Here is a 26475-nt window from a genome sequence, read left to right on the forward strand (position 1 = left end):
GACTTCACAGAATTATTCCAGAAGTCACTAAACTAACACACAACAACAACAACAACAAACAGCAACAGCAACAAACCTTGGAGAGAAGAGAGAATCTGATTTCCAGTATTGCCACATTATATTATTTAAAATGTCCAGTTTTCAACAAAAAATTATGACACATGAAAAGAAACAAGAAAGTATGGCCCATACACAGGATAAAAAACAATCATTAGAAACAGTCATTGAGGGCCGGCCCTGTGGCTTGGTGGTTAAGTGCGCGCGCTGTAATGCTGGTGGCCCGGGTTCGGATCCCGGGTGCGCATCGAGGCACCACTTCTCTGTCCATCCTGAGGCCGAGTCCCACATACAGCAACTAGAAGGATGTGCAGCTATGACATACAACTATCTACTGGGGCTTTGGGGGGAAAAAATAAAATAAATAAAATCTTTAAAAAAAAAAAAAAGAAAAGTCATTGAGGAAGACCAGATGTTGGACTTACAAGACAACAATTTAAATCAATTATTGTAAATATGTTTTACAAAACTTAAAAAAGCCATGTCTAAAGAACTAAAGAAAAGTATGAGAATGATTTCTCACCAAATAGAGAATATTAATAAAGAGATGGAAATTATTTTTTAAAAAAGCCACATAGAAATTATGGAGTTGAAAATACAATTATCTGAAATGAAAAATTCACTGGAGAAGCTCAATACTAGATTTGAGCAGGCAGAAGAAAGAGTCAGTGATCTTGAAGATAGGTCAATTAATATTATCCAGTCTGAGGAGAACAAAGAAAAAAAATAATGAAGAAAAATGAACAGAGTAGGTCAAAATGCTTCAGATAAGAAATAAAAGAAAAACCAATTCAAATTGGGGGGGAGGGAATGAACAAATGCACAGAGAAATGCAGGATACCAACAAGTGTATCAACATATGGGAGTCCCAGAAGGAAAGGAGACAAAGAAAGGGCAGAAATAATGTTTGAAGAAATAATGGCTGAAAACTTTCCAAATTGGATGAAAAACGTTAATATATACATCCAAGAAGTTCAACAAACTTAAAACATAATCAAAGAGATCCACACATAGACGAATCATTATCAAACTGCAGAAAGTCAGACAAAGAGAGAATCTTGAAAGCAGCAAAAGAGAAATGAATCATCACATACAAGTGATCCTCAGTAAGATTAACATCTGATTTCTCATCAGAAACAGTGGAGGCCAAAGGAAGTGGGATGACATAGTTCAAGTGCTGAAAGAAAATGACTATCAACCAGGAATTCTATATCCAGCAAAACTATTCATCAAAAATAAAAATGAGATTAAGACATTCCTAAATAAACAAAAATTGAGAGAATTTGTTGCTAACCAACCTGCAAAATACTAAACAGAGTCCTTCAGGGTGAAATGAAAGGACACTAGACAGAAACTCAAATCCACATGAAGAAATAAAGACAGCTAGTAAAGGTAAATACATAGGAAAATATAAAAGATGATATAAATATATTTTTTATCTGTAAGCCTTCTACTCCTATCTGATTTAAATGCCAACTGCATAAAGCAATAATTATAAATCTATGTTGATGGGCATGCATTGCATAAATGTGTGATATGCATGATTTACAGCACAGAGAAGCGTGGATGGAATGGAGCTATAAGGGAGCAAAGTTTTTAAAATACTTTTGTAATTAATTTGCTATTAATCCAAACTAGATTATTATAAATTAAATTTTTACTTGTAATCCTCATGGTAACTGCTAAGAAAATAATTCAAAAAATATAGTCAAGTGAGTTCTTTGGAAGCTGTCTCTCAGGTGTCTCCTGGTTCTATGAGTCTATGAAGTTGTAGGTCCCCCAGCTTGTGCATTCTAATTGTCAGATATCTGCACCAGTGATTGAGGCTGACACCAAAGTTGTTTACCTCAGAACTCTTTTACAGGTTCTAGTGTAATTTTTGGTTATTTATGCAGCCAGGAATGCAAAAAAGTCCAATCCTGCCCAGCCAACATCTCTTATCCTGACCAAGATTATTGTTCCTTCTCTTAAAGAAAAACCAACAGGAAGAGGAGAAAGACATAAGTTTTATCTACTCTCATGTCTTTACTTCCTCTCTCTTAAGATATTGGACTTAATCTCTAAATCTTAGTTATCCAAGGGTGTGAATTTTCTCCTTAAAGGAGAAAGCGGATGTCAGAGAATTCTCCTCCCATCTCTGTAAGGCAGCTTCCTTAATGAAAACCTCTATTCCCCTTGGGCCAGAGAATTAGGCATTTCACATGGGTGTCACTCAAATCTTCTAACATATGATGGGCCCAAAGACTAAACCACATATCAGACTGAAAGCTAAATAGAGTTGTTTGGGAGAATAATATCCATTCAAAGATCAATAAACCATCAGCTGGAAAGATTCTTCATCCAGCCCCCTCCTCCTCTTCTTCATTAGGCTTTTGTTCTTGGCCTGAGGGGGATTGAGGATAAACCTCATCTATGGTCACAACGCTCTGAACACTGTGGCTACTTGCTACTGAGTTCACTCCACTTGATCCTCCTCCAGGCCAGACATAGCACTCTCACCTCAGTGGGTTTCTGTTTCTGTATTGTGTGAGTGGAATCACTTTTGGTAGCACAGGGGAGGAAGGAAGAAATGGAGAAGCAAATAGTGGAGGAGTCTCTTGAGGGAAGATCTAACCAGTTGGAAGCATACTGAGGAGGTCATTCCTATCTTGGCCACTTTTAGCCTCCTGTCTTGAGAGAAGGGAGAATAAAATCAAGACTTACAGAATTTTGAAGCAGAGATGGCATTCACCACTGTAGGTAACCTGGTCACTGCCACATATGCGTTCACTTGGCTTGATGTAGGAAATAAACCAGCACTGATTTATGTTCTTGATGCACTCAACCTGAAGGTGAGACACAGACTACTACTTCAGATGCCTTCCTCTAGGTCCTCTGACCATTTCATTGGTAGCAGGGGAGGGAGTTGGAACAAGGAGTACTAGACCAGGAGTTCGGAGAGCAGGCTTCAGAAGCCTCAGTGTTTGACCCCTGGCACTTACCGCCAGCAGTATGAATATAATATAATATAATATAATATAATATAATATAATATAATATAATATAATATAATATAATATAATATGTATAGTATAATATAATATAACATATTATCTGTGAACTCCCCAGTCTGATCTATAAATTCCTTATTAGGATGAAAACTCCTGCCCTACCAACTGCAAAATGTGATTAGGCTACAAAGAGGGAAATGTCTTTCAAGGTTAGAATTTTCTTTTTTTCTTTTTTTTAAATTATTTTATTTAATGCCATGGGAGAGTGTGTGTGTTCATTCTTTTTGTGTGTGTGTGTGAGGAAGATCAGCTCTGAGCTAACATCCATGCCAATCCTCCTCTTTTTTGCTGAGGAAGACTGGCTCTGGACTAACTATTCAAAAAATTCAAAACTATTCAAAAAGCTAGGATGAGGGAGACCCTGTTTGGCACACAGGAAGCATCAAATCCCAGCAGAAGAGGCTGAGGTTCCTCTTTGATGCATGCTGACCTCTAAAGGAGTGAAGAATAGGGCTCAAACTTGTCACAGCAGAGTTAGGATATAGAAGGAAGGGGACAAAGAGAATACACTGTGGAGTCTTGGTATGTGGGAGGCAGGATGTATGTCTTGGCATATCTCAGCTGAAAGAATGTCCACTGCAGCAAAGGACAGAATGAATTTGAGCCACGACTTCATTCTCCATTTACTGGTGCAGAATACTTGCCTTCTATCCCACAAGAGAGTTGTGTGAACTGGTTGGGATAATGCATGGAAAGAGGGCTCAGGAACATACAAATTGTGCTGCACATGGTTGCTGATTCAGCTGTTATTGTATTGTTCTTCCCATGCAAGTCTCCTCTGGCCCCTGCCCCCCAGAGGAAAGAACCGGGGCTATCAGGGAAACTGGTTTCTTCCCATTGCTGTCCTTGGGAACAAAGGGAGCAGAGCTCACCTTTGTCTCTTCTAGGCCAGCCTCTTTGCCCACAGGAAGAGGGAAGTCTGGAAGACAAAAACACATTTAGAAGAGTTGCTGCTCTGTCTTCTGCCCTTGGGGAGAAAAGCTAGGATGAGGGAGACCCTGTTTGGCACACAGGAAGCATCAAATCCCAGCAGAAGAGGCTGAGGTTCCTCTTTGATGCATGCTGACCTCTAAAGGAGTGAAGAATAGGGAAACTTCTGCCCCTCTCTCTCATGTAAAATGGAGATCTTAATTCCTGCCCTTCCACTTCACAAGTAAATAACAACATCTATAATCCTTCTCGACTGTTTTTAGAAAATACCCTCTAAATCACAAATTACCGTAAAATAGTTGTATTGAGATACCTTAAAGATGCTGAGTTTTATTAACGCACATATTCTTGATCCAAAGCAGTCTTGTCAATTATTCATATATATATAATATTTCATGATATATAATTATATAATATGTTAATTATATGTTATAACTATCTGATATAATTATTATAACTATATAATATGTATAACATATTATCAGCTCTCTCTATGTTATATATATCTGCTTTATTAAGATATAATTCACACACAACATATAGAATTCACTCTTTAAAGTGTACAGGTCAGTGGTTTTTAGTATATTCTCAGAGTTGTGCAACCATCACCACAATCAGTTTTAGAACATTTTCTTTTTTTTTTTTTTTTGTGAGGAAGATCAGCCCTGAGCTAACATCCATGCTAATCCTCCTTTTTGCTGAGGAAGACTGGCTCTCAGCTAACATCTATTGCCACTCCTCCTCCTTTTCTTTTTTTTCCCCAAAGCCCCAGTAGATAGTTGTATGTCATAGTTGCACATCCTTCTAGTTGCTGTATGTGGGACGTGCCCTCAGCATGGCTGGAGAAGCAGTGCGTCGGTCCACTCCCAGGATCCGAACCCGGGCCACCAGTAGCGGAGTGCACCACTTAACCGCTAAGCCACGGGGCCAGCCCAGAACATTTTCATCACCCCAAAAAGAAACCCTGTACCCATCAGCAGTCACTTATTCCTCCCTCAACACCCTTTCCATCCCACCCTAGACAACCACTAATTTACTTTCTGTCCTTTTTGGACTCTTCATTTAAATGGAATCATACAATATGTAGTCTTTGGTGTCTATCTTCTTTCACTTAGCATAATGTTTTAAAGGGTTATCCATGTTATAGCATGCATCAGTACTTCATTCCTTTTTATAACTAAATAATATTCCATTGCATACATATACCATATTTGATTTATCCATTAATCAGTTAATGGACGAGTTGTTTTCACTTTTTGGCTATTAAGAGCAAGGCTCCTATGAACATTCATGTACACGTTTTTGTGTGGCCAAGTATGTTCAATTCTCTTGGATATGTACCTAAGAGTGGAATTTCTGGGTCATATGGTGACCTTTTGAGGTACTACTAGACTATTTTCTTTTTTTTTTTTTTGTGAGGAAGATTGGCCCTGAGCTAATATCTGCCAATCCTCCTCTTTTTGCTGAGGAAGACTGGCCCTGGGCTAACATCCGTGCCATCTTCCTCTACTTTATATGGGACGCCGCCACAGCATGGTTTGACAAAATGTGCGTCGGTGCGCACCCGGGATCCAAGCTGGCGAACCCGGGGCCGCCGCAGTGGAGCACGTGCACTTAACCGCTTGCGCCACCAGGCCGACCCCAACTACTAGACTATTTTCTAAAACAGCTGCACCATTTTACATTCCCACCAGCAGTGTATAAGGGTTCCAATTTCTTCTCATCTTTGCTAACATTTGTTATTATCTCTCTTTTTGATAATAGACATCCTGGTAGATTTGACGTGGTATCTCCTGGTGGTTTTGATTTATATTTCCCCACTGACTAATGATGTTGAGCATCTTTTCATGTGCTTATTGGCGGTTCGTATATCTTCTTTGGAGAGATGTCTATTCAGATACTTTGCCTCTTTAAATAAATTAGCTTATTTGTATTTTTATTATTGAGTTTTAATAGTTCTTTACATATTTCTGGATACTAGTTCATTATCAAATATATACCTTACCAATAATTTCTCCCATTCTCTGGGTAATCTTTTCACTTTATTGATATCTTTGTTGGTATCGTTTGAGTCACTAAAGTTTTTAATTGAGATGAAGTCCAATTGATCTATTTTTTCTTTCATTCCTTCTACCTTTGGTGTCATATTTAAGAAGGCTTTGCCTAACCTAAGGTCACAAAAAATCACTCATATTTCCTTCTAATAGTATTATAATTTTAGCTCTTACATTCAGTTTTCTGATCCATTTTGAGTTCGTTCTGGTCTATGACATGAAAGGGATCCAAGTTCATTCTGTTGCATGTGGATATCCATGTGTCCCAGCAGCATTTGTTGAAAAGACAATTCTGGGGCTGGCTTTGTGTCGTAGTGGTTAAATTCGTCATGCTCCACTTTGGCGGCCAGCATTCAGATCCCGGGTGTAGACCTACGCCACTCATCAGCCTACACATACAAAATAGAGGAAGATTGGCATAAATGTTAGCCCAGGGCTAATCTTCCTCTAGCAAAAAAAGGAAGATTGGCAACAAATATTAGCTCAGGGTGAATCTTCCTCACAGAAAAAAGAAACGAAAAGAAAATTCTATGTTGAATTGTTTCGGAACTTAGTTAAAATCAATTTGCCTTAAATGTGCGGGGTGTTTTCCTGGATTCTCAGTGCTATTCCATTGATCTGTATTTCTATCCTTATGCTAATACCAGACTGTCTTGATGTCTAACTTTGTAGTAAGTTTTGAAATTGGAAAGTGTGAGCACTTTCCACATTTTTGTTCTTCTTTTTCAAAATTGTTTTGGCTAGTCTCAGTCTTTTGTATTTCTATACGAATTTTAGAATCTGCTTTCCCATTTCTGCAAAAAAAAAAAAAAACCATATCTACTGCAGACAGCATATAGTTGGATCTTGCTTTTTTAATCCAGTCTGACAATTTCTACCTTTTGATTGGATTGTGAAATTCATTCACATTTGATGTTTTATTGATTTAGTTGGATTTACATCTGCCATTTTACTTTTTGTTTTCTGTATGACTCATGTCTTTTTTGCTCCCCTATTCCTCCTTTACCATTCTCTGTTGCATTAAGTGAATATATTCTTGTGTAACATTTTCTTTAATGATTTTTTTCACTATCTTTTCTGAATTTTTTTTTTAGTAGTTGTGCTATGGCTTACTGTATATATCTTAACTTATCAGAATGTATTTCAGATTTATACTATTTTAATTCAAGTGACATATAGAAATGTTACTCCTATATAGCTCTATTCCTTCTTCTCTCCTTTTGTGCTCTTGTTGTTACACATATTACATCTATATTTGTTACAACCCAACAATACATTGCTATAATTATTATTTTATATAATTTTATGTATTTTAAAGAAGCTTAGAGAAGGAAGGACAGCAAGTATGTATTTAGAGTTTGTTATTAACCTTTTATTCCCCATTTCTGGTTCTCTTAATTGTTCCTATGGATTTAAGTTGCCACCTGCTGTCATTTCCTTACACCAATACAACTTTGCTCCCACTCACCTCCTTTGTAGTGTTGTTGTCAAATATATTACATTTCTATATGTTATAGGCCCAAGAATACAATTATATACATATTTTTTATACAATGCTTTTTAACTCAGTTAGAAGAAAGGAGAATAAATATGCATTTATACTATCTTTTATAATTACATAACTACATTTACCATGATCTCTATTGTTTCATATGGATTTGAATTACTATCTGGTGTCGCTTTCAGCCTGAAGAACTTTTTGTAAGGTGACATTTCTTGTAAGGTGAGTCTGCTACCAACAAATTCTCTCAGTTTTTTATATCTGGGAATGTCTTAATTTCACCTTTATTTTTGAAAGATAGCTTTGCTGCATATAAAATTCTTGGTTGGCAGGTTTAGTTTCTTTTAGCACTTTGAATATGTCCTCCCACTGCCTTTTGGCCTCCATGGTTTCTGATGAGAAATTAGCTGTTAATCCTACTGAGAATCACTTATATGTGATGATTCGTTTTTCTCTTGCTGCTTTCAAGATTTTCTCTTTTCTTTGTCTTTAGGTAGTTTGATAATGATATGTCTATGTGTGAATCTCTTTGAGTTTGTCCTGCTTGAAGTTTGTTGAACTTCTTGGATATGAAGATTGTTTTTCATCAGATTTGGAATTTTTCAGCCACTATTTCTTCAAGTATTTTCTTTCTCTCCTTTCTCTTTTTTCCTCTTCTTCTGGTCCTTTCATTATGTGATGTCCATGCTCTTAATGATGTACCACATTTGTATGAGACATTGTATCTTTTTTTTTGAGGGATCAGAATTGGCCACCTCAAAATATGTCTCTTTGCCTCGATTATTTTCAAGAACAAAAGACTCTGAAAGAAATTTTGACCTCCCCCCCACTAACTGCCTAAAAGAAATGTAAGATAGAAAGCCTGTCCCCAGGACAGGCCATCACCATAGATAACTCTGGGTATCAATAGACTGGGAGGGTCCTTGCTAAGCCCATTCTTATCAAAGTTCTGTTTACCAAACATTTGCTTTTCCATTTCCATGTAAATTGCCTTCCTCCCCTTTGAAGTCCCAAACCACAACCCCCAACATCCTCCTTTGTCTTTAGCTGAAGATAGTATTTAAGAAGAAAGTCTCTTTGGTGAGTTGCTCAGTTTTCATGAGTCTCCCCTATGTATCCATGTTATAAATCTTTGTTTGATTTTCTCCTGTTATTCTGTCTCATGTTGTTTTAACTCCTAGCCCAGCCAGAAGGACCCAGAGTAGGAAGAGGATATACCTTTCTCCCCTACATTTTCATTAATTTTTTCTCTCTTTTATTTGGATTGTATGATCTCAATTGCTATATCTTTAAGTTTGCTGAATCTTTCTTCTGTCAGTTCAAATCTCCTATTGTACCTTCTAACGAATTTTTCATTTCAATTATTGTACTTTTTAACTTCAAATTTTCCATTTGTTTTTTTAAAACAATTTGTGCCTCTTTATTGATATCCTCTATTTGATGAGACATTATCATCATGTCTACCTTTACTTCTTTAAACATAGCATCCTTTAGTTCTTTAAATTTATTTATAATAGCTGCTTTAATGTTTTTGTCAGCTAAATCTGATATCTGAGCCCTCTCACAGGCAGTTTCTGTTACCTGCTTTGCTATCTATTGGTCACATTTTTCTCTTTCTTTGCATGTCTTAAAATTTTTTGTTAAAAACTGGACATGTAGATAGTATATTGTAGCACTCTGGACACTGACTTCTCCCCACTCCTACTCAGGGCTTGTTGTTTGCTTGTTTATTTGTTTAATGCCTTGGCTGAACTATTTTAGTGAAATCTATTTTTCCTGCAGTGTGAAGCCTCTGATGTCTCTTTTTAGAGGATATAGCTTTGGACATGTGCCCTGTCACCCTAGGATGGCAGTGGTCTTAGCAGGGCTTGCTTTTATTCTCTCTTTCCTTGATCTCTCTATCAAGCTATCTACCTCTGTTGGTATTATACCAGTTAAGCTCTGCTAATTTCCAGATGATTGCTCTATTGTTTTCAACAATGCTGAGTTATAAATTGCTCCACAGTCTGATCCAATTAAATTTGGACCTCTTTGCTGGGTAGTTTTTGAGGCCAGCCTTTGAGGTTTGTTCTGACCTCTAGGGGGCTCTTTTTAGCAGTGTTTTTCCCTGGTTCTTTCTGGTAAACTAGCTGGCCTATCATTTAGCTTGTTCTCATGGAGCTACCTGCTTCCTCTTAATTGCTGACCAAGAAAATCTCCATTGTTTTTGAGAGCACCCTTAGACTTGAACTTCACCACATTCTGTTCCAAATAAAATCAGTTTCTTTGGGGAAACTTTCAGAGCTCTCCTTTCTTTTTTTTTTTTTTTTTTTTTTTTTGGTGAGGAAGATTAGCCTTGAGCTAACGTCTGCTGCCAGTCTTCCTCTTTTTGCTGAGGAAGATTGACCCTGAGCTAACATCCATGCCCATCTTCCTCCATTTTATACCTGGGACACCTGCCATAGCATGGCTTGGTCAGTGGTGTGTAGGTCCACACCCAGGATCGGAACCTGTGAACCCTGGGCTGCTGGAGTGGAGCACGTGAACTTAACCACTATGCCACTGGGCCGGCCCCTGGAGCTCTCCTTTCTTATGGCCTGCCTCTCTTCATTGACAAAATATCTATGCCACTGCTCTAGACAATGGCCTGCTTCTCTCAGAGTGACATCTTGCTTTATAAGCAGAGCACTGAGAAGGGATGGTAGACTCTGATCTTCTCGGCTGGTTTCTCCCAGCATAGAACCTCCAATCTACAAGCAACCTGGGGTGAGGGCAATTGGGGCCCCACTATTCTCAGCCTGTCTCACCTGAGGTAGAGCTTCTGCCCCACAAGTCGGAGCTGGGTAGAAAAGGAGCCCCCTACCTCTTGGCCTCACTCTCCTGGAGTTTAACCTCAGCAACACAGAGCTGGGGGAGGGGAATGAGAAATGTTGATGACCTACAGCTCCCAAAGAGATACCATTGCCCTTGACTGTGAGCTAGAGAGAGAGAGAGCCCCATCTTCTTGGCCAGGCTTGCCCAGAATGGAGCTTCCATCATGCTGAGCTAGGCAAGGGAGGGAAGAGGCAGGACATGGCTTAAGTTCCACAGACTCTTGCTGTTCTTACCTTTCAAAACACTTAGCAAAATGCGTGTTAGCACTTGATGTGGACCATGATGTCTGCCTCTCCAATTACTGGTCTGTCACATTGTGAGGCCAAAGGCCATTCCTGCCACATAACCAATGTCTAACCCGGTTTCCAACACAAGGTTAGCACAAGGTATGTATTTATTGGACATGTAAATAAGTGACTACTGGGAAACCCTGCATGGTAGTAAGGAAATTATCACAAAGTCTTCTGTGTTTAGTACAGCAGAGCTAAGATAAGATTTGCACTAAAAAAGACAACTGTTACAGCAGTATGGGTGATGGGTTAGAGGGAGTCAAGCTGGAGGCAAAGGGAATAGTAAAGAAGAATATATAAAATTTTTTCAGGGAACAATGATGAGAACCTTCATTGAGGAATTGTCATTGTTGTAAGCAGGGCAGGAATTTATGTGATATATGAAGTGTTTTATCAACTGTGGGGGATCAGAATTGGCCACCCCAAAATGTGTCTCTTTGGCATGAAGATTATTTTGGGCTGGTTACTTTTAAGAAACTGCAGACAGGGGAGAAGCTCTGAAAAGTAGAAGTTACCCTTTGTAAGAGACATTTACATTTGTAAGGGAAATCTCCATTTGTAAAGGTGTCTCCCTCTCTGTACCAAGAAGAAGGGGGGATGACCTTATTTCTAGAAACTCTTATCAATGCAGAAAGCAAGGACTTAAATCTGCATAATAACCTTAATCTTATTTACTGTCCTTTTCTGGTAATCTCCTATAACTGACTCCCCCCACCCCCAACATCCTCCTTTGTCTTTAGCTAAAGATAGTATTTAAAGTAACAGCCTTCCCCATTTTGGCAAGTTGCTCAGTTTTCCTGACTTTCTCCCACGTATACATGTTATAAAGCTTTGTTTGATTTTCTCCTGTTGTTCTGTCTCATGTCAATTTTATTCGTAGACCAGCCAGAAGGACCTAGAGTGGATAGAGTAATTTTCTTCCTCCCCTACACAACTGAACATGGTCACTGGATATGGGCACACAGGAGAGATAGGGAAAATATAAGGCTGATACAAGCTCAATACAGGGTTGAATAAGAGAAGCCATATTGTAGAGGGGAAACCATATTGTGACTTGGAATGACCTCTGACTAACTCTGGACTTTATTGCCCCTCCCAGCTGCTGTAAGTTGATAACTTTGTTCTTTTGAGTTCCTTAGGAATGTGATGACCCCTGGGCAGAGAGTCTATGCTGATAGCCATCATCAATGACAACAGAAAGATCAGGGTATAGGACGTTGCTCCAGTCTCTGATGCATATCAAGTAAGACAAAAGACTGCCAGGAACTAAGACCAGATGGATGCCCCCACCCTGAGACTAGATGCCTCCACCCGGTAATCAGATGGATGCCCCCACCCTGGGACCAGATGCCTCCCCCACTCGGAGACCAGCCTGCTATATAACTGGCCTGTAGCCTTTGTTCTGTAAGATGGTTCTTTGAGACATTAGTCAGCCATCTTCCCCCTTGCTAGAAAGCTGTAATAAACTGCCCTTTCTTTTCCACCATCTCGCCTCTTGACGATTGGTTTTTGTCTTGCAGTGAGCAGATCATGCCCTTTGTGTGGTAACAAGGCCATAAAACTATGAGGACAAAGACAGAGTGATTTTCAAGAAAGATGGAGTGGTCTACTTTGGTTGAGTAATGGTGTGCTTCCCACAAAGGGTTAGTCCCACAAGGACTCAGCCAGAAGGGCACATAGTGGGCTTGCAGGGAGGCTGATGCCAATGGGCAGTGTTCTCAGTAGCAGTGGGATGAAGACTGAGTGAAAGATGAAGAACTGTAGAAGTTTATCTAGATTTCTTCAGAGAGGAATTAATTTGATAGGGAAGGGGAGCTGTGATATAATAAGAAATATATATTTGGTCTCTGTCCCCAGTTCTTGGCACAGAGCTCCTAAGACCTTTGTAATTTCCTGAGTGATAAGAGAGCAGTGTCTTTTGTTATTCATAATAAGCCTCTTTCAACCATACACCTGAGTTTATGCTAATGAGGTGACTCTTGGAGGATAGCAGCTGGTTGCCAGAGAAACCAACCATGTGATTAGAGGGTTGGAACTTTCAGCCCCTCCCCAAACCTCTAGGAGGGGAGAGGGGCTGGAGATTGAATTACACACGGATGGCCAATGATTTAATCAATCATGCCTTCATAATGGAACTTTCATAAAAACCCTAAGTGAAAGGGTTTGGAGAGCTTCCAGGCTGGTGAACACATTGAGGTGTGGGAGGGTGGCACACCTGGAGAGGGCATGGAAGCTCTGTGCCCCTTCCCACATATTTGGCCTAGGCATCTCTTCTATTTGGCTGTTCCCGACTTGTGTCCTTTATAATAAACTGGTAACAGTAAGTAAAGCATTTTCCTGAGTTCTGTGAGCCATTCTAGCAAATTATCAACCCTGAGGAGGGAGTCATGGGAACCCCTGATTTATAGCCTGTCAGTCAGAAGTACTGGAGGCCCAGACTTGTGACTGGTGTCTGAAGTAGGGGGCAGTCTTGTGGGACTGAGTCCTTAACCTGTAGGGTCTGTGCTAATGCCAGATTGTTAGTGTCATAATTGAATTAAATTGTAGAACACCCAGTTGGTGTCCACAGAGATTTGGAGAACTGCTTTGTGTGGAAAACCCATACATTTGGTGTCAGAAGTGTTATGAGTAGAAGGAAATAGTTTTTCCTTTAGTAGGAGAGGGAAGGGTCCCTCCCCCATAAAATATGAGAGGCATGAAGAATAGTTTTCAATTTGTTACAGAACCTCTTAAGATGTGAGAGGCTTGAAAAAAATGTTTTAAGTGAGGAAAATAAGAGATTGAAGTAAATGAGGAAGAGTTTCAGAGCCCAAGTGGAAAAAGAATGTGTCGAGGCCCTCAGAGATTCCCTACAGTTAACCATGAGCACTATTTACCCTAAAACCAGCCACTGACCAGAATAATCTCTGAGTCTACTTCCACAGATCCTAATGAAGTTCTTTTTGGGTTTGAGAAATATAAATATACAGACTCTGGAAATGAATGTTTCTAAGGTTTGAAAGGCCTGGGTGGTAACCACGTAATGAAAAGTTCAATGGTCCTAGGTTTAGAAGGTTTGGATTTGACTCCCAGCTTTGATACCAACGACATTGTATGAATCCTTTCTTTCTCTGGGTTTTGGTTTCTTCATCTGTAACACGAGGAATTAGGATTAAATAAAACTGAATGGCACTGTTGCTTCTACCTCTAATTTCTCCATGATCCTAGATAAACTGCAGAAAATGTGGGCAGAATAAAGACATGCAACTCACCAACTGCAAAGGCAGCCCACGCAGAGATGGCCAAAACAAGGATGGCATTTGAGAAGGCCCCCTTCATGGTGGTAGAAAAGCTGTGGAAATAGGCAGCTTTTGGTAGTAGGACAGAAAAAATTCCACGGGAAGTACAAATTCTCACAGAGATCCTTCACTGACCAGGAAATGGAGTCTAAATACTATTTAAGTTTGTTCTTTCCTCAGGTCATTTGGAATGAATTGTGTCAGATGCAATTAAATTGCTTAACTCATTTCCCTACAATAATTGGACATTAGAAAAAATGATCTCAAAAAATAGAATTTTAGAAGATGCCAGAAGAAGAGCTAGTAAAGAATATCTGCAAGGGATCCTTTGGTAAAAAATAAGCATTAAGAATCTTTCAGGGGGCCAGCCCCGTGGCTTAGCGGTTAAGTATGGGTGCTCCGCTGCTGGTGATGGGGTTTCAGATCCCAGGTATGCACCCGTGCACCACTTGTCAGGCCATGCTGTGGCGGCGTCCCACATAAAGTGGAGGAAGATGGGCACGATGTTAGCTCAGGGCTAGTCTTCCTCAGCAAAAATAAAGAAAGAAAGAAAGAAAGAAAAAAGAGGAGGATTGGCATGGATGTTAGCTCAGGGCTGATCTTCCTCACAAAAAAAAATTTTTTTTTCAATGAAATATTTAAAAGTTGATATTTATTTCAGAGGTAAGAAGGGCAGTAACTAGAAAGTTCGGTGACACATGTAAGTCAACAGACAGTAACAAACAGGAAGAGACAAAACACTGAACTCTCACTCCCACATTCTTAATATTCCATAATATTTTTACTTTTGTGTTAATATTTAGTAACCAATAACATTATTGAAATGAAAGCCATAGAGTATTTACCAACAGCTTACTTGCACTTTTATAAATATTATAGTACAAGCGGATTGACATTATATATCTGCAGGTTTCGAAATTTACCGGGCAAATTACATGTCTAGGTAATTTCTGCCCAAGACCGTCCCTCAGCAAAAACAAATAATAAATAATATAACCTTTTTCCTACTTAAAAGTTTGCAAATTAATAAGTCCACTTTACCTGGTGTGACTCCTATAGTTGTTCCAAGAAACTGGCTGGACAAGGTACTTTTTTATTTCTAGTTTGTTGATAATGAAATAACAATGTGTGTGTGTGGGAGGAGAGTAAGTGTCTTTTCAAGGTCACAATACTTGGCAGTGGAAGAGAGTGAACTTTGACGTTAGGAAGTTCAGACACAACTCAAACCTATTTCTTCCAGCTCCAAATTCTGCAATGCCTAAATCTCATGAGTTCCTATTTCAGCTTTCTGAGGGTGGTGTTTACTGTCCACTACCATTCTAAAATCTAGCTGTTCTTGCCAAACCTGAAACTACCATTTTAGAGATGTGTCATACCCGGTTTTTGAATTCATACATTTTTATCTATATTGCAATTAGTATATCCAGGACAGCTTCAGATATTTACGCAGTACTATAAATTGCCATATCTGCATATGCAGTTAATTATTTTATCAGTAGTCAAAACTATGTATTCACTTTATTGAAACATTTAATTTAGAATGTTTCTATATTGACTCATAGAATCTTAAAGTAGAAAGTTACCTTATATGGAATCTGCCAAATTCAGTGTTATCATTTAGCAGCATTGAGAAATATTGGGATGGAATGCTCATTCCCTTAAATGGTAGCTTTTTCTACCACTTGGAGCAAAAGTCCTCAAAGTCCCTTCTTTTAAAGGGAAAGTTTGGAGGTTATTGGGTGACGTAAATTGCTTATGTCTCCATACTGAATGAATGGCCTTAACTGGGGATATGTGCATAGTTCTGGGAAGTCAAGTGTACTTTCTCAGCACTGCTCTGATCGACCACAGTGTCTACCATGATAGTCTTCAAAATTTTTGCTTTCAATCCCTCTAAATTTGGTGCCCACTTATATATTTTTTAAGTGACACCTAAAATTTTTCATCATAAGTTTAAACAGTTACAAGTGATTAAATTACTGGCTTATTTTAATGTTTTAAAATAAAAATGTTTAAAATGAAAATCATTCTTTAAGATGTACCAAATAGAATCTACATTCTATGGTGATTTGATGTCACCATCATATATTTGAAAAACATGTGAATGAATGCACAGTTTGAAATTTCACGTCATTTCTTTTTCTTCTTGAGTGAGTATTTTCATTCTACTTTCCACACAACTTGATTTCAATGTTATGCTTGACAGTCCTTTACTAATCACGCTTTTACACTTTTCTTCAACAGAAATAAGCAAATGAATTGGTTTTTTAAATTTCCTGTGACCATAGGCTATAACATATTAATGTTTCTCTTGGATTGAGTTGTCCTCACAATTATTAGTAGTACACATTGATCAAAACAACACAAACATTACAAATTTTGATAGTTATTTAACATAGAAGTAAGGTTTATTAGATACATATCTCTTAATGTGATGGATGGTGCTAATATTTTTCAATTAGTTCATGTATGTACCCTTGAATATTACTTGTTGCCAGAATTACTCAGGATTCAGCATCAGTTCTATTTTTCTTCTTCATTCTCACAGATATACACACTGAAAAATCATGTTCACCTTAAATAAGTAGATGGGAATTGAAAGAGTTTTATTTTAGCAGTGTCACTTAGGTCTTGGAAGTCCTTCCAAATTATATATCAAAAATCACATCGTGATATCAAAAACAATTTTAATGATTTATAAGCTATAATCTTGATTATATTTTCCTTAAATTTTGATGAAATAAGAAAATTGGAAACCACCTAACTTCAAAGAGAATTATGATTTAGTCACAGAGCCATCTCTATACCCAGCTTTTTAAAAATGCTCTGTCCTGATCCACCAAGTAACTATTAGTAATATCTGTGAATTTTTCACCAAGATACGACTTGTCCAACCTGATATAAACAGAAACAGTTGAGAAAATAAAAACGTTATTTTTTATATTCCTTTGCCCACATAATTTAATAATGTGTTTTACATCACAAGATTATATGTTTTTATCAGAACCTTAAAGCTGCAGGTTCAGCTTATTCAATTTATGGGACAGATCTAGTATATAGTTTAATTGGCAAAACCAGTTCTCATTATCAAATTAGTCAGCCAAATTAATCTTACTTTCTTTTAGGAAAAAGTCTGATTTCATTTTAAAATTCAAATTAAAATGTTAATGCATGTCCCCATAACAGCCGTCTCATGTATCGTCGGTAAGATATGGCTAAGTCGCGGAGCCTAACCGTGAGATTATGCCTGAATGAAGGTGGACTGAGGTACTTCGCCCTTCAGCGTTTCTTATTGATGCTCTCTGTGTTACTCTCATGGCATTAATCCTTAGAGGATTGCATTCCCCAATTGTCCCTTTGTCAGCCTTGAACTTTTCTTCCCGGAGTAAGGTATAGAGTAAGCTTTGAGATGAGTGAGAGGTATCTTTCTTTTTTTCCTAAACAAGGAGAGTGGTGGTGGGAAGAGTGAACAGCCGACTGAGCAGACGTTTTCTCAGGGAGAAAGAGTAAATATGGAGGTCAGGGAGATGAAAATTTTTCTCTTAAAACTAACTATGCCTATGTGCCCCACGGAAGGACTTTTTGTACCCCAAGTGAGGGCAGACTGAGTGCAAGTCCTGCTGCAAAGCCACGCTGCCTGGTTCCAAGACTTTTCTGTTTTTTTGCCTGTCTGTTGTGCTTTGTTTTCTCACCGTTTTGAGTTCTCCCTCCCTATTGGACATGCCCTCCTTGTTTCTCTAGCTTTTACATTAATTATGCACACTTGACTCATCACTCTGACATTCTCCATGTGTATCTTTAAGTCGAGGTATAATTTACACAGTAAAATGCAAAAATCTTAAGTATTCAGCTCCATGAATATTAATGCATGTACAGTCTGCCTACATTTAAAAATATATATATGAGTACAAGATGAGCTGATATATCTCCCATACTGTGCTTGGCATCTCCTTTCCCACTTCCCTTTGTGTCTTTGCCCTATTGCTGAGACACTAGCTGTTAAGCCTTTACCTATTGCTAGTGAGAATATAGTGGAAAAAAGATTTGCAAAAACATTAGATTTTGATATACTGTCTCCTAAAAAAGAATAGTCTTTATTGATATATTGGAAAGAAATAATAGACCATTTCAGGAGGTCACCTTGGAACTGATATGATACAATACTCTAGTTTTAAGAGTGGTAAACTGAGGCTCGGAGGCCAAATAGTACATTTCCAGTCATGCGGGTGTTAGACGCTGAGTCTAGAGCCACATGGTGGTCTGATGATGGTGTAAATTAAATCAGCAAGGCTGTTTGAGGCTGGGACTCATGAGAGTCCTGCATAATTTTCTCAGTTATGAGTCAAATTTCTATTTCTTATTTAAGGCATTTCTGATACATCTATGCCTATAGTGGCTTGTAATCAGCCTCTATCAGTAAACTGTGTAGTGGAGAGAGCTTAGATGAGCATATTTTTACCTCATGATTTTATACCTTCCAAGTCTAAGATAAGTTGATGAAGGATGGCAGTCAGATCCCGCTTGAAATTTGGCTAACAAGGCCCGAGTCAACTGCTAGAGGAACAGGATAGCCCGTATGTGGACCCAAGTTATGTAAGTAGTGAAGGCTCACAAACCCCATTCCCAAGGTCTCTGGAACTTTCCTCTCCACTCCTCTTTCCTCTGGCCTGTCATTTCAAATATATTTTGAATTCCTTGAGAACTGTCACACTGCAATAAATCCAATTTTTCATTGTGGAAGCTTAAGTAATTCTTTGTTCCTTGAAAGCAAATGAATCCTGTCTAGGATATAAATGGCAATTTTCTAGATAACAGAAGAGACTACTCAACTTGAAGATATTGGCTCTGTTTTAACACAAGTCGAGGGCCCCATAATGGCACCGTGATCTGGTCGGTGATAAGTCTAATTCTCACCTGAGTCTACCACCCAGTAGACTCAGGGTGTCTCTGAGATCATTCAGTAGTTGCTTCTTCGAGTCTATGAGGTGTGCAGGGGAGCAATCAGCCTTGTCAGTCAGAAGGGTCCTCACAATAGCTCTTTCCCTATATCTAGGACTGTCACATTAGGAAGTAAGAAGTCTTCTCTGCTGAGATAACCTCTTCAGTGTGACTCTCCCTGACTCAATACTTGATTTCTTCCATTCTTCTAATCCCTTATCTTGTTTTATGTATCTCTACTTCAGTGACCTCCACTGAAAATTTGATTCAGAATGCATTAATTTACTTGTTTAGTGTTTATTTCCTCCACTAGATGAGATGGTAAGCTCTGTAAAGGAGTAGACGCTGTCTTGTTACTACTGTTCTAGGCGTCTTCTCTTGAGGTTTGAAATTGGGACACCAAATGTTTGGTGACCCATAGGTGAATCGTGATAATCGTGGAGGAGACGTGTCCTAAATCTTACCCTTCTGAAACATGTTCAAATTTTCCTGCATCCTTACCCAAATCCCCACATATGTTACTCATGTTAGGTTGAATACTTGTGTGTTTCTCAAAACCAAGTAAGACCTTTTTATGATAAGTTCTCATCACAGTTTCCCTTTTATTTGTCTATCCAATTAAACAGGCAAGTAGGTAGAAGCCAAGAAGGAAGGACAGCGCTTGCCTGGGGCTTAGTTTTCAGACAATTTAGTCAGTGCTGCCTCACTGGTTTTTCACATGAGCGATAGTCAAAACTTACTTAGCTTATTAAATTGCAAAAACATGGCAAAGGCAGAGTAAAGAGAGCTGAAGAAAACTTTTATTTATTGGATGCTTACTCTGGAATAGGCAGGGTATCATAAATGCTCGTATGCATCATATATATTCAAAATATTGTTTTAAATAAAATTTCATGTGACACATGAAATTATTACCAAAATTTAATGTTTTAATTAAACAGTCACATTAAATTCCCCAAATACTGATCACTGAGATCAAGAATGTCAGACCTTTAAGACTGCTGAAATGTTACCTAATCCAAACCAATCATTTGACAAATGAAGAAAATGAGACTCAAATGAGAGAGGCACTGGAAATAAGATATTAAGACTCATTTCCCCTTGCAGATGGCCAGATTTCAATGACCCATAGTAAATATTCTTATTTACTTGTTTTCATTTGATGTGGTAAGTTCTCCAGGTTAGGACTTAGGATCACGCTAGCCATATTACTTCAGAGTCTCCCATACACGGACACAGTTAAGAATCAAAAGAATGGCTAAGCTTTCATGTGCTAATACTTAGAATCCACGGGAAAAACTCAACATTGATCTCTTGAAAACACGACATTGGTAGAGGACTATGTAGCTAGATCTTCACAAACTGCTCCTCAATATTTATGTTCTCAGTTGTATTAATTTCAGCCATTTTAGTAGCTGTATAGAGGTATCTCATCATGGTTTTCATTTTTTAAAAACTTTGTATTTTAGAGCAGTTTGAGGTTCACAGCAAAATTGAATGGAAAGTACAGAGATTTCCCATATACTCCCTGCCCCCACACATGCATAGCCCCCCCCCCCCAATTTTCAGTATCCCCCGCTAAAGTGGTACATTTGTTACAGTTGATGAACCCACATTGACACATCATTATCACCCAAAGTCCATGGTTTACATTAAGGTTCACTCTCGGTGTTGTACAATTTATGGATTCTACAAATGTATAATGACAGGCATCCACCCTTATAGAATCATGCAGAGTAGTTTTGCTGCCCTAAAAATCCTCTGTGCACTGCCTATTCATTCCTCTCTCTCATCTAACGTCCAGCAACCACCAATCTTTTTACTGTCTCCATAGTTTTGCCTTTTCCAGAATGTCATATAGTTGGAATCACACGGTATGTAGCCTTTTCAGGTTGGCTTCCTTCACTTAAGGAATTTAAGTTTTCTTTAAGTTTCCTCAATGTCTTTTCATGGCTGATAGCTCATTTATTTTTAGCACTGAATAATATTCCATTATCTGGATGTACCACAGTTTGTTTACCCATTCACCTACTGAAGAACATTTTGGTTGCTTCCAAGTTTTGGCAATTGTGAATAAAGCTTCTATAAACATCTGTGTGCAGGTTTTTGTGTGGATGTAAGTTTTCAGCTCATTTGGGTAAATACCACTGGATAGTATGGTAATAGTATGTTTAGCTTTGTAAGAAACTGTAAAACTATCTTCCAAAGTGGCTGTACCATTTGGCATTCCCACCAGCAATGAATGAGTTCCTGTTGCTCTACATCCTCACCAGCATTTGATGTCATGGTTTGGAATTTTGACCATTCTAATAAGTGTGTAGTGGTATCTCATTGTTGTTTTAATTTGCAATTCTCCAATGACATATATTGTTGAGTATATTTTCATTTGCTTACTTGCCATCTGTATATCTTCTTCGGAGAGGTTCTGTTCAGATCTGTTGCCATTTTTAATTGGGTTGTTCATTTTCTTATTGTTGAATTTTAAGAGTTCTTTGCATATTTTGGATAACAGTCCTTTATCAAATATGTCTTTTGCAAATATTTTCTCCCAGTCTGTGGCTTGTCTTCTCATTCTCTTGACAGAGTCTTTCACAGAGTGGAATTTTTGAATTTTGATGAAGTCCAAATTATCAATTCTTTCTTTCATGGATCATGCCTTTGAAGTTGTATCTAAAAAGTCATTGTCAAACTCAAGTTCATCTAGATTTTATCCTGTTACCTTCTAGGAGTTTTACAGTTTTGCATTTACACTAAGGTCTCTGATCCAATTTGAGTTAATTTTTGTAGAGGGTGTAAGATCTGTGTCTAGCTTCATTATTTTGTAAGTAGATGTCCAGCTGTTCCAACACCATTTGTTGAAAAGACTATCTTTTCTCCTTTGTATTGCTTTTGCTCCTTTGTCAAAGATCAGTTGACTGTATTTAATGTGGGTCTATTTCTGGCCTCTCTCTCTGTTCCATTGATCTATTTGTCTATACTTTTGCCAGTACCACACTGCCTTGATTACTGTAGCTTCATAGCAAGACTTGAAGTCAGGTAGTGTCAATCCTCCAACTTTGTTCTTCTCTTTCAGTAGTGTGTTGGCAATTCTGGGTCTTCTACCTCTCCACAAAATTTTAGAAACAGTTTGTCAGTATCCACAAAATAACTTGCTGGGATTTTGATTGGGATTGCATTGAATCTACAGATCAAGTAGGGAAGAACCAACATCTTGACAATATTGAGTTTTCCCACCTGTGAACATTGACTATCTCTCCATTTATTTAGTTCTTTGATTTTTTTCATCAGAGTTTTGTATTTTTCCTCATATATATCTTTTCTTTCTTTTTTTTTTTTTTGTGAAGAGATCAGCCCTGTGCTCACATTTGCCCATCCTCTTCTTTTTTTGCTGAGGAAGACTGGCCTTGGGCTAACATCCGTGCCCATCTTCCTCCACTTTATATGGGACGCCGCCACAGCATGGCTTGCCAAGCAGTGCGTCGGTGTGCGCCCAGGATCCAAACCGGCGAACCCCAGGCCGCTGCAATGGAGCATGTGCACTTAACCACTTGTGCCACCGGGCCGACCCCCCTCATATAGATCTTATACATATTGTGTTAGATTTATACCTAAATATTTCATTTTTTAGTGCTAATGTAAATGCTATTGTGTTTTAATTTCAAATTCCACTTTTTCATTGCTGGTATATAGGAAAGTGATTGACTTTTGTGCATTAACTTGGTATCCTGCAACCTTGTTACAATCCATATTAGTTCCAAGAATTTTTTGGTTGATTCTTTCGGTTTTCCTACAAAGACGAACAAGTCATCTGTGAACAATGACAGTTTTATTTCTTCCTTCCTGATCTGTACACCTTTTATCCCTTTTCTAGCCTCATTCCATTAGCTGAGACTTAACAGTACAATGTTGAAAAGGAGTGGTGAGAGGGTACATTCTTGCCTTCTTCCTGTTCTTAGCAGGAAAGCTTTGAATTTCTCACCATTAAGTATGATGTTAGCTATAGAATTTTTGTATATATTCTTTATCAAGTTGAGGAAGTTCCCTTCTATTCTTAGTTTACTGAGAGTTTTTATCATAAATGTGTATTGGATTTTGTCAAATGCTTTTTCTGCATCTTTGATATGATCATGTGATTTTTCTTCTTTAGCCTGTTGATATGATGGATTACCTTAATTGATTTTCAAATGTTGAACCATCCTTGCATACCAGGGATAAATCCCACTTGATTATGGTGTATAATTCTTTTTACACATTGTTGGATTCCATTTGCCAATATTTTTTTGAGGATTTTTGCATCTATGTGCACAAGAGGTATTGGTCTGTAGTTTTCTTTTCTTGTATTGTCTTTGTCTGGTTTTGGTATTAGGGTAATGATGGCTTCATAAAATGAGTTAGGAAGTGTTCCCTGTGCTTTTGTCTTCTGGAAGAGATTATAGAGAATTTGTTTAATTTCTTCCTCAAATCTTTTGTAGAATTCACCAATGAACCCCTCTGGACCTGGTGCTTTCTGTTTTGGAAGATTATTAATTATTGATTCAATTTCTTTAATAGTTATAGGCCTATTCAGATTGTCTATTTCTCCTTGTGTGAGTTTTGGCAAATTGTGTCTTTCAAGGAATTGGTCCATTTCATTTAAGTTATAAAATTTGTGGGCATGGAGTTGTTCATGATATTCCTATATTATCCTTTTAATGTCCATGGGATCTGTAGTGATGTCCCCTCTTTTATTTCTTTTTTTTTTTTGAGGAAGATTGGCCCTGTACTAACATCTGTTGCCAATCTTCCTTTTTCTTTTTTCTCCCCAAAGCCCCAGTAGATAGTTGCACGTCACAGTTGTACATCCTTCTAGTTGCTCTATGTGGGACACTGCCTCAGCATGGCTTGATGAGCAGTGAGTAGGTCCACGCCCAGGATCTGAACCGGCAAACCCCGGGCTGCCGAAGAGGAGCGTGCCAACTCAACTGCTGTGCCACTGGGCAGGCCCCCCCCCTCTTTTATTTCTAATGTTAATATTTTGTGTCCTCTTTCTTAGTTAGCTTGGCTAGAGGTTTATTGATTTTACTGACCTTTTAGGAAAAAAAAACAGCTTTTAGTTTTGTTGATTTTCTCTTGATTTAATTGGTTTCTGCCCTAGTTTTTGTTATTTCTTTTATTCTGTTTACTTTGGATTTAATTTGCTCTTCTTTTTCCAGTTTCCTAAGGTGGAAGCTTAGATGATTGATTTTAGATCTTTCTTCTTTTCTAATATATGCATTCAATGCTTTAGATTTCCCTCTAAGCACTGCTTTCACTGCATCCCACAAATTTCGATATTGTATTTTTGTTTTCATTTAGTTCAAAATATTTTAAAATTTTTCTTGAGATTTTGTCTTTGATCAATGAGTTATTTAGAAATGTGCTGTTTAAAAACAACATGTATTTGTGGATTTTCCAGCTATCTTTTGGTATTGATTTCTAGTTTAATTCCATTGTGGTCTGAGAGCAGACACTGCGTGATTTCTATACTTTTAAATTTGTTAAGGTGTATTTTATGGCCCAGAATGTAGTCTGTCTTGGTGAATGTTCCATGTGAGCTTGAGAAGAATGTGTATTCTACTGTTGTTGGATTAAGTAGTCTATATATTATGTATAATATTCAGCTGTTGATGGTGTTGTTGAGTTCAACTGCATCCTTACTGGTTTTCTGCCTGCTGGATCTGTCCATTTATGATAGAGAAGTATTGACATCCCCAACCATCAACTTCTTGCAGTTCTATCAGTTTTTGTCTCATGTATTTTGATGCTCTGTTATTAGGTGCAAACATGTTAAGGATTGTTACGTCTGCTTGGTGAATTGACCCCTTTATCAGTATGTAATGCTCCTCTTTATGCCTGATAACTTTACTTGCTCTGAAGTCTGCTCTGTCTGAAATTAATATAGCTACTCTTGCTTTCTTTTGATTACTGTTAGTATGGTATATCTTTCTCCATCCATTTAATTTTAATCTATATGTGTCTTTATATTTAAAGTTGGTTACTTATAGGCAACATATAGTTGGGTCTTGTTTTTTGGTCCACTCAGATGATCTCTATCTTTTATTTTTTTTTTTTAAAGATTTTATTTATTTATTTTTTCCCCCCAAAGCCCCAGTAGATAGCTGTGTGTCATAGCTGCACATCCTTCTAGTTGCTGTATGTGGGACACGGCCTCAGCATGGCCAGAGAAGCAGCGCGTCGGTGCGAGCCCGGGATCCGAACCCGGGTCGCCAGCAGTGGAGCACGCTCACTTAACCACTAAGCCACGGGGCCGGCCCGATGATCTCTATCTTTTAATTGGTGCATTTAGATCATTGGTGTTTAAACAGATTATTGATATAGTTAGATTAATATCTCCCATATCTGATACTGTTTTCTATTTTTTGCCCTTATTCTTTGTTCCCATTTTTGTCTTCCACTATTTTTCTGCTTTTCATGGTTTTCATATTGAGCATTTTATATGATTCTATTTTCTTTCCTTTCTTAGCATATCAATTATACTTCTTTCTTTCTTTTTTTGTTTTTTGTTTGTTTGTTTTTTGTTTTTTTACTGTTTACCCTAGAGTTTGCAATATACTTTTACAACTAATCTAAGTCTATTTTCAAGTAAGAGTATACTGCTTCACTGGTACTGCAAGTATCTATAATAACCAAGTATTCCTAATTCTCCCCTCCCATTCCTTGTACCATTGCCATCATTCATTTCACTTATACATAGGCTATAATCATCAAATACACTGTAGCTATTATTATTTTGAATAAGCCATTATCTGTTAGATCAATTAACAATAAGAAAAATAAAGGTTTTTGTTTTACCTTTACTTATTCCTTCTCTGATCTCTTCCTCTCTTTATGTAGACCCAAGTTTCTGACCTATATCATTTTCCTTCTCTCTGAAGAAGTTCTTTTAACATTTCTTGCAAGGTAGGTATACTAGCAACAAATTCCCTCAGTTGTTGTCTGTCTAAGAAAGTCATTATTTATTCTTCACTTTTGAAGGATATTTTTGCAGGATACAGAATTCTAGGTTAGTGGTTTTTTCACTCCACTCTCTTCTTGCTTATGTGGTTTCTGAGGAGAAGTCGGGTGTAATTCTTATCTTTGCTTCTCTCTAAGTAAGCTGTTTTTTTCTCTGGCTTCTTTGAGGATATTTTCTTTATCTTTTATTTTCTGTAGCTTGAAATGATATGCCTGTGTGTAGTTTTCTTGTCGTTTATTCTGCTCAGTGTTCTCTAAGATTCCTGAATCTCTGGTTCAATGTCTAACATTAACCTGGGAGAAATTCTGAGTCATTATTGCTTAAAATATTTCTTCTGTTCCTTTCTCTCTTTCTTCTCCTTCTGGTATTCCAATTACACATATAATACACCTTTTCTAGTTGTACCACAGTTTTGGATATGCTGTTATGGTTTTTTGGTTTATTTTCTGTTTGCTTCTCAGTTTTTGAGGTTTCTATTGACATATCCTCAAGTTCAGAGATTCTTTCCTCAACCATGTTCAGTCTACTAA

The 26475-nt window shown here is 37.9% G+C and overlaps 1 protein-coding gene across 1 annotated transcript in view; it reads left to right on the forward strand.

Moving 5' to 3' along the window:
* Positions 1–17224: 17224 nt before the first annotated feature.
* Positions 17225–26475, forward strand: part of FBXW12 (F-box and WD repeat domain containing 12) — a 38037-nt gene continuing 28786 nt past the window's right edge. The window contains 1 exon segment of the mRNA XM_087431676.1: positions 17225–17248. Within this exon segment, the coding sequence (XP_087287802.1) occupies positions 17225–17248 (24 nt within the window).

Source organism: Ceratotherium simum, chromosome 5 (genome assembly GCF_057802395.1).
Source record: "Ceratotherium simum simum isolate JZ-2026a chromosome 5, ASM5780239v1, whole genome shotgun sequence".
Taxonomy (NCBI): domain Eukaryota; kingdom Metazoa; phylum Chordata; class Mammalia; order Perissodactyla; family Rhinocerotidae; genus Ceratotherium; species Ceratotherium simum.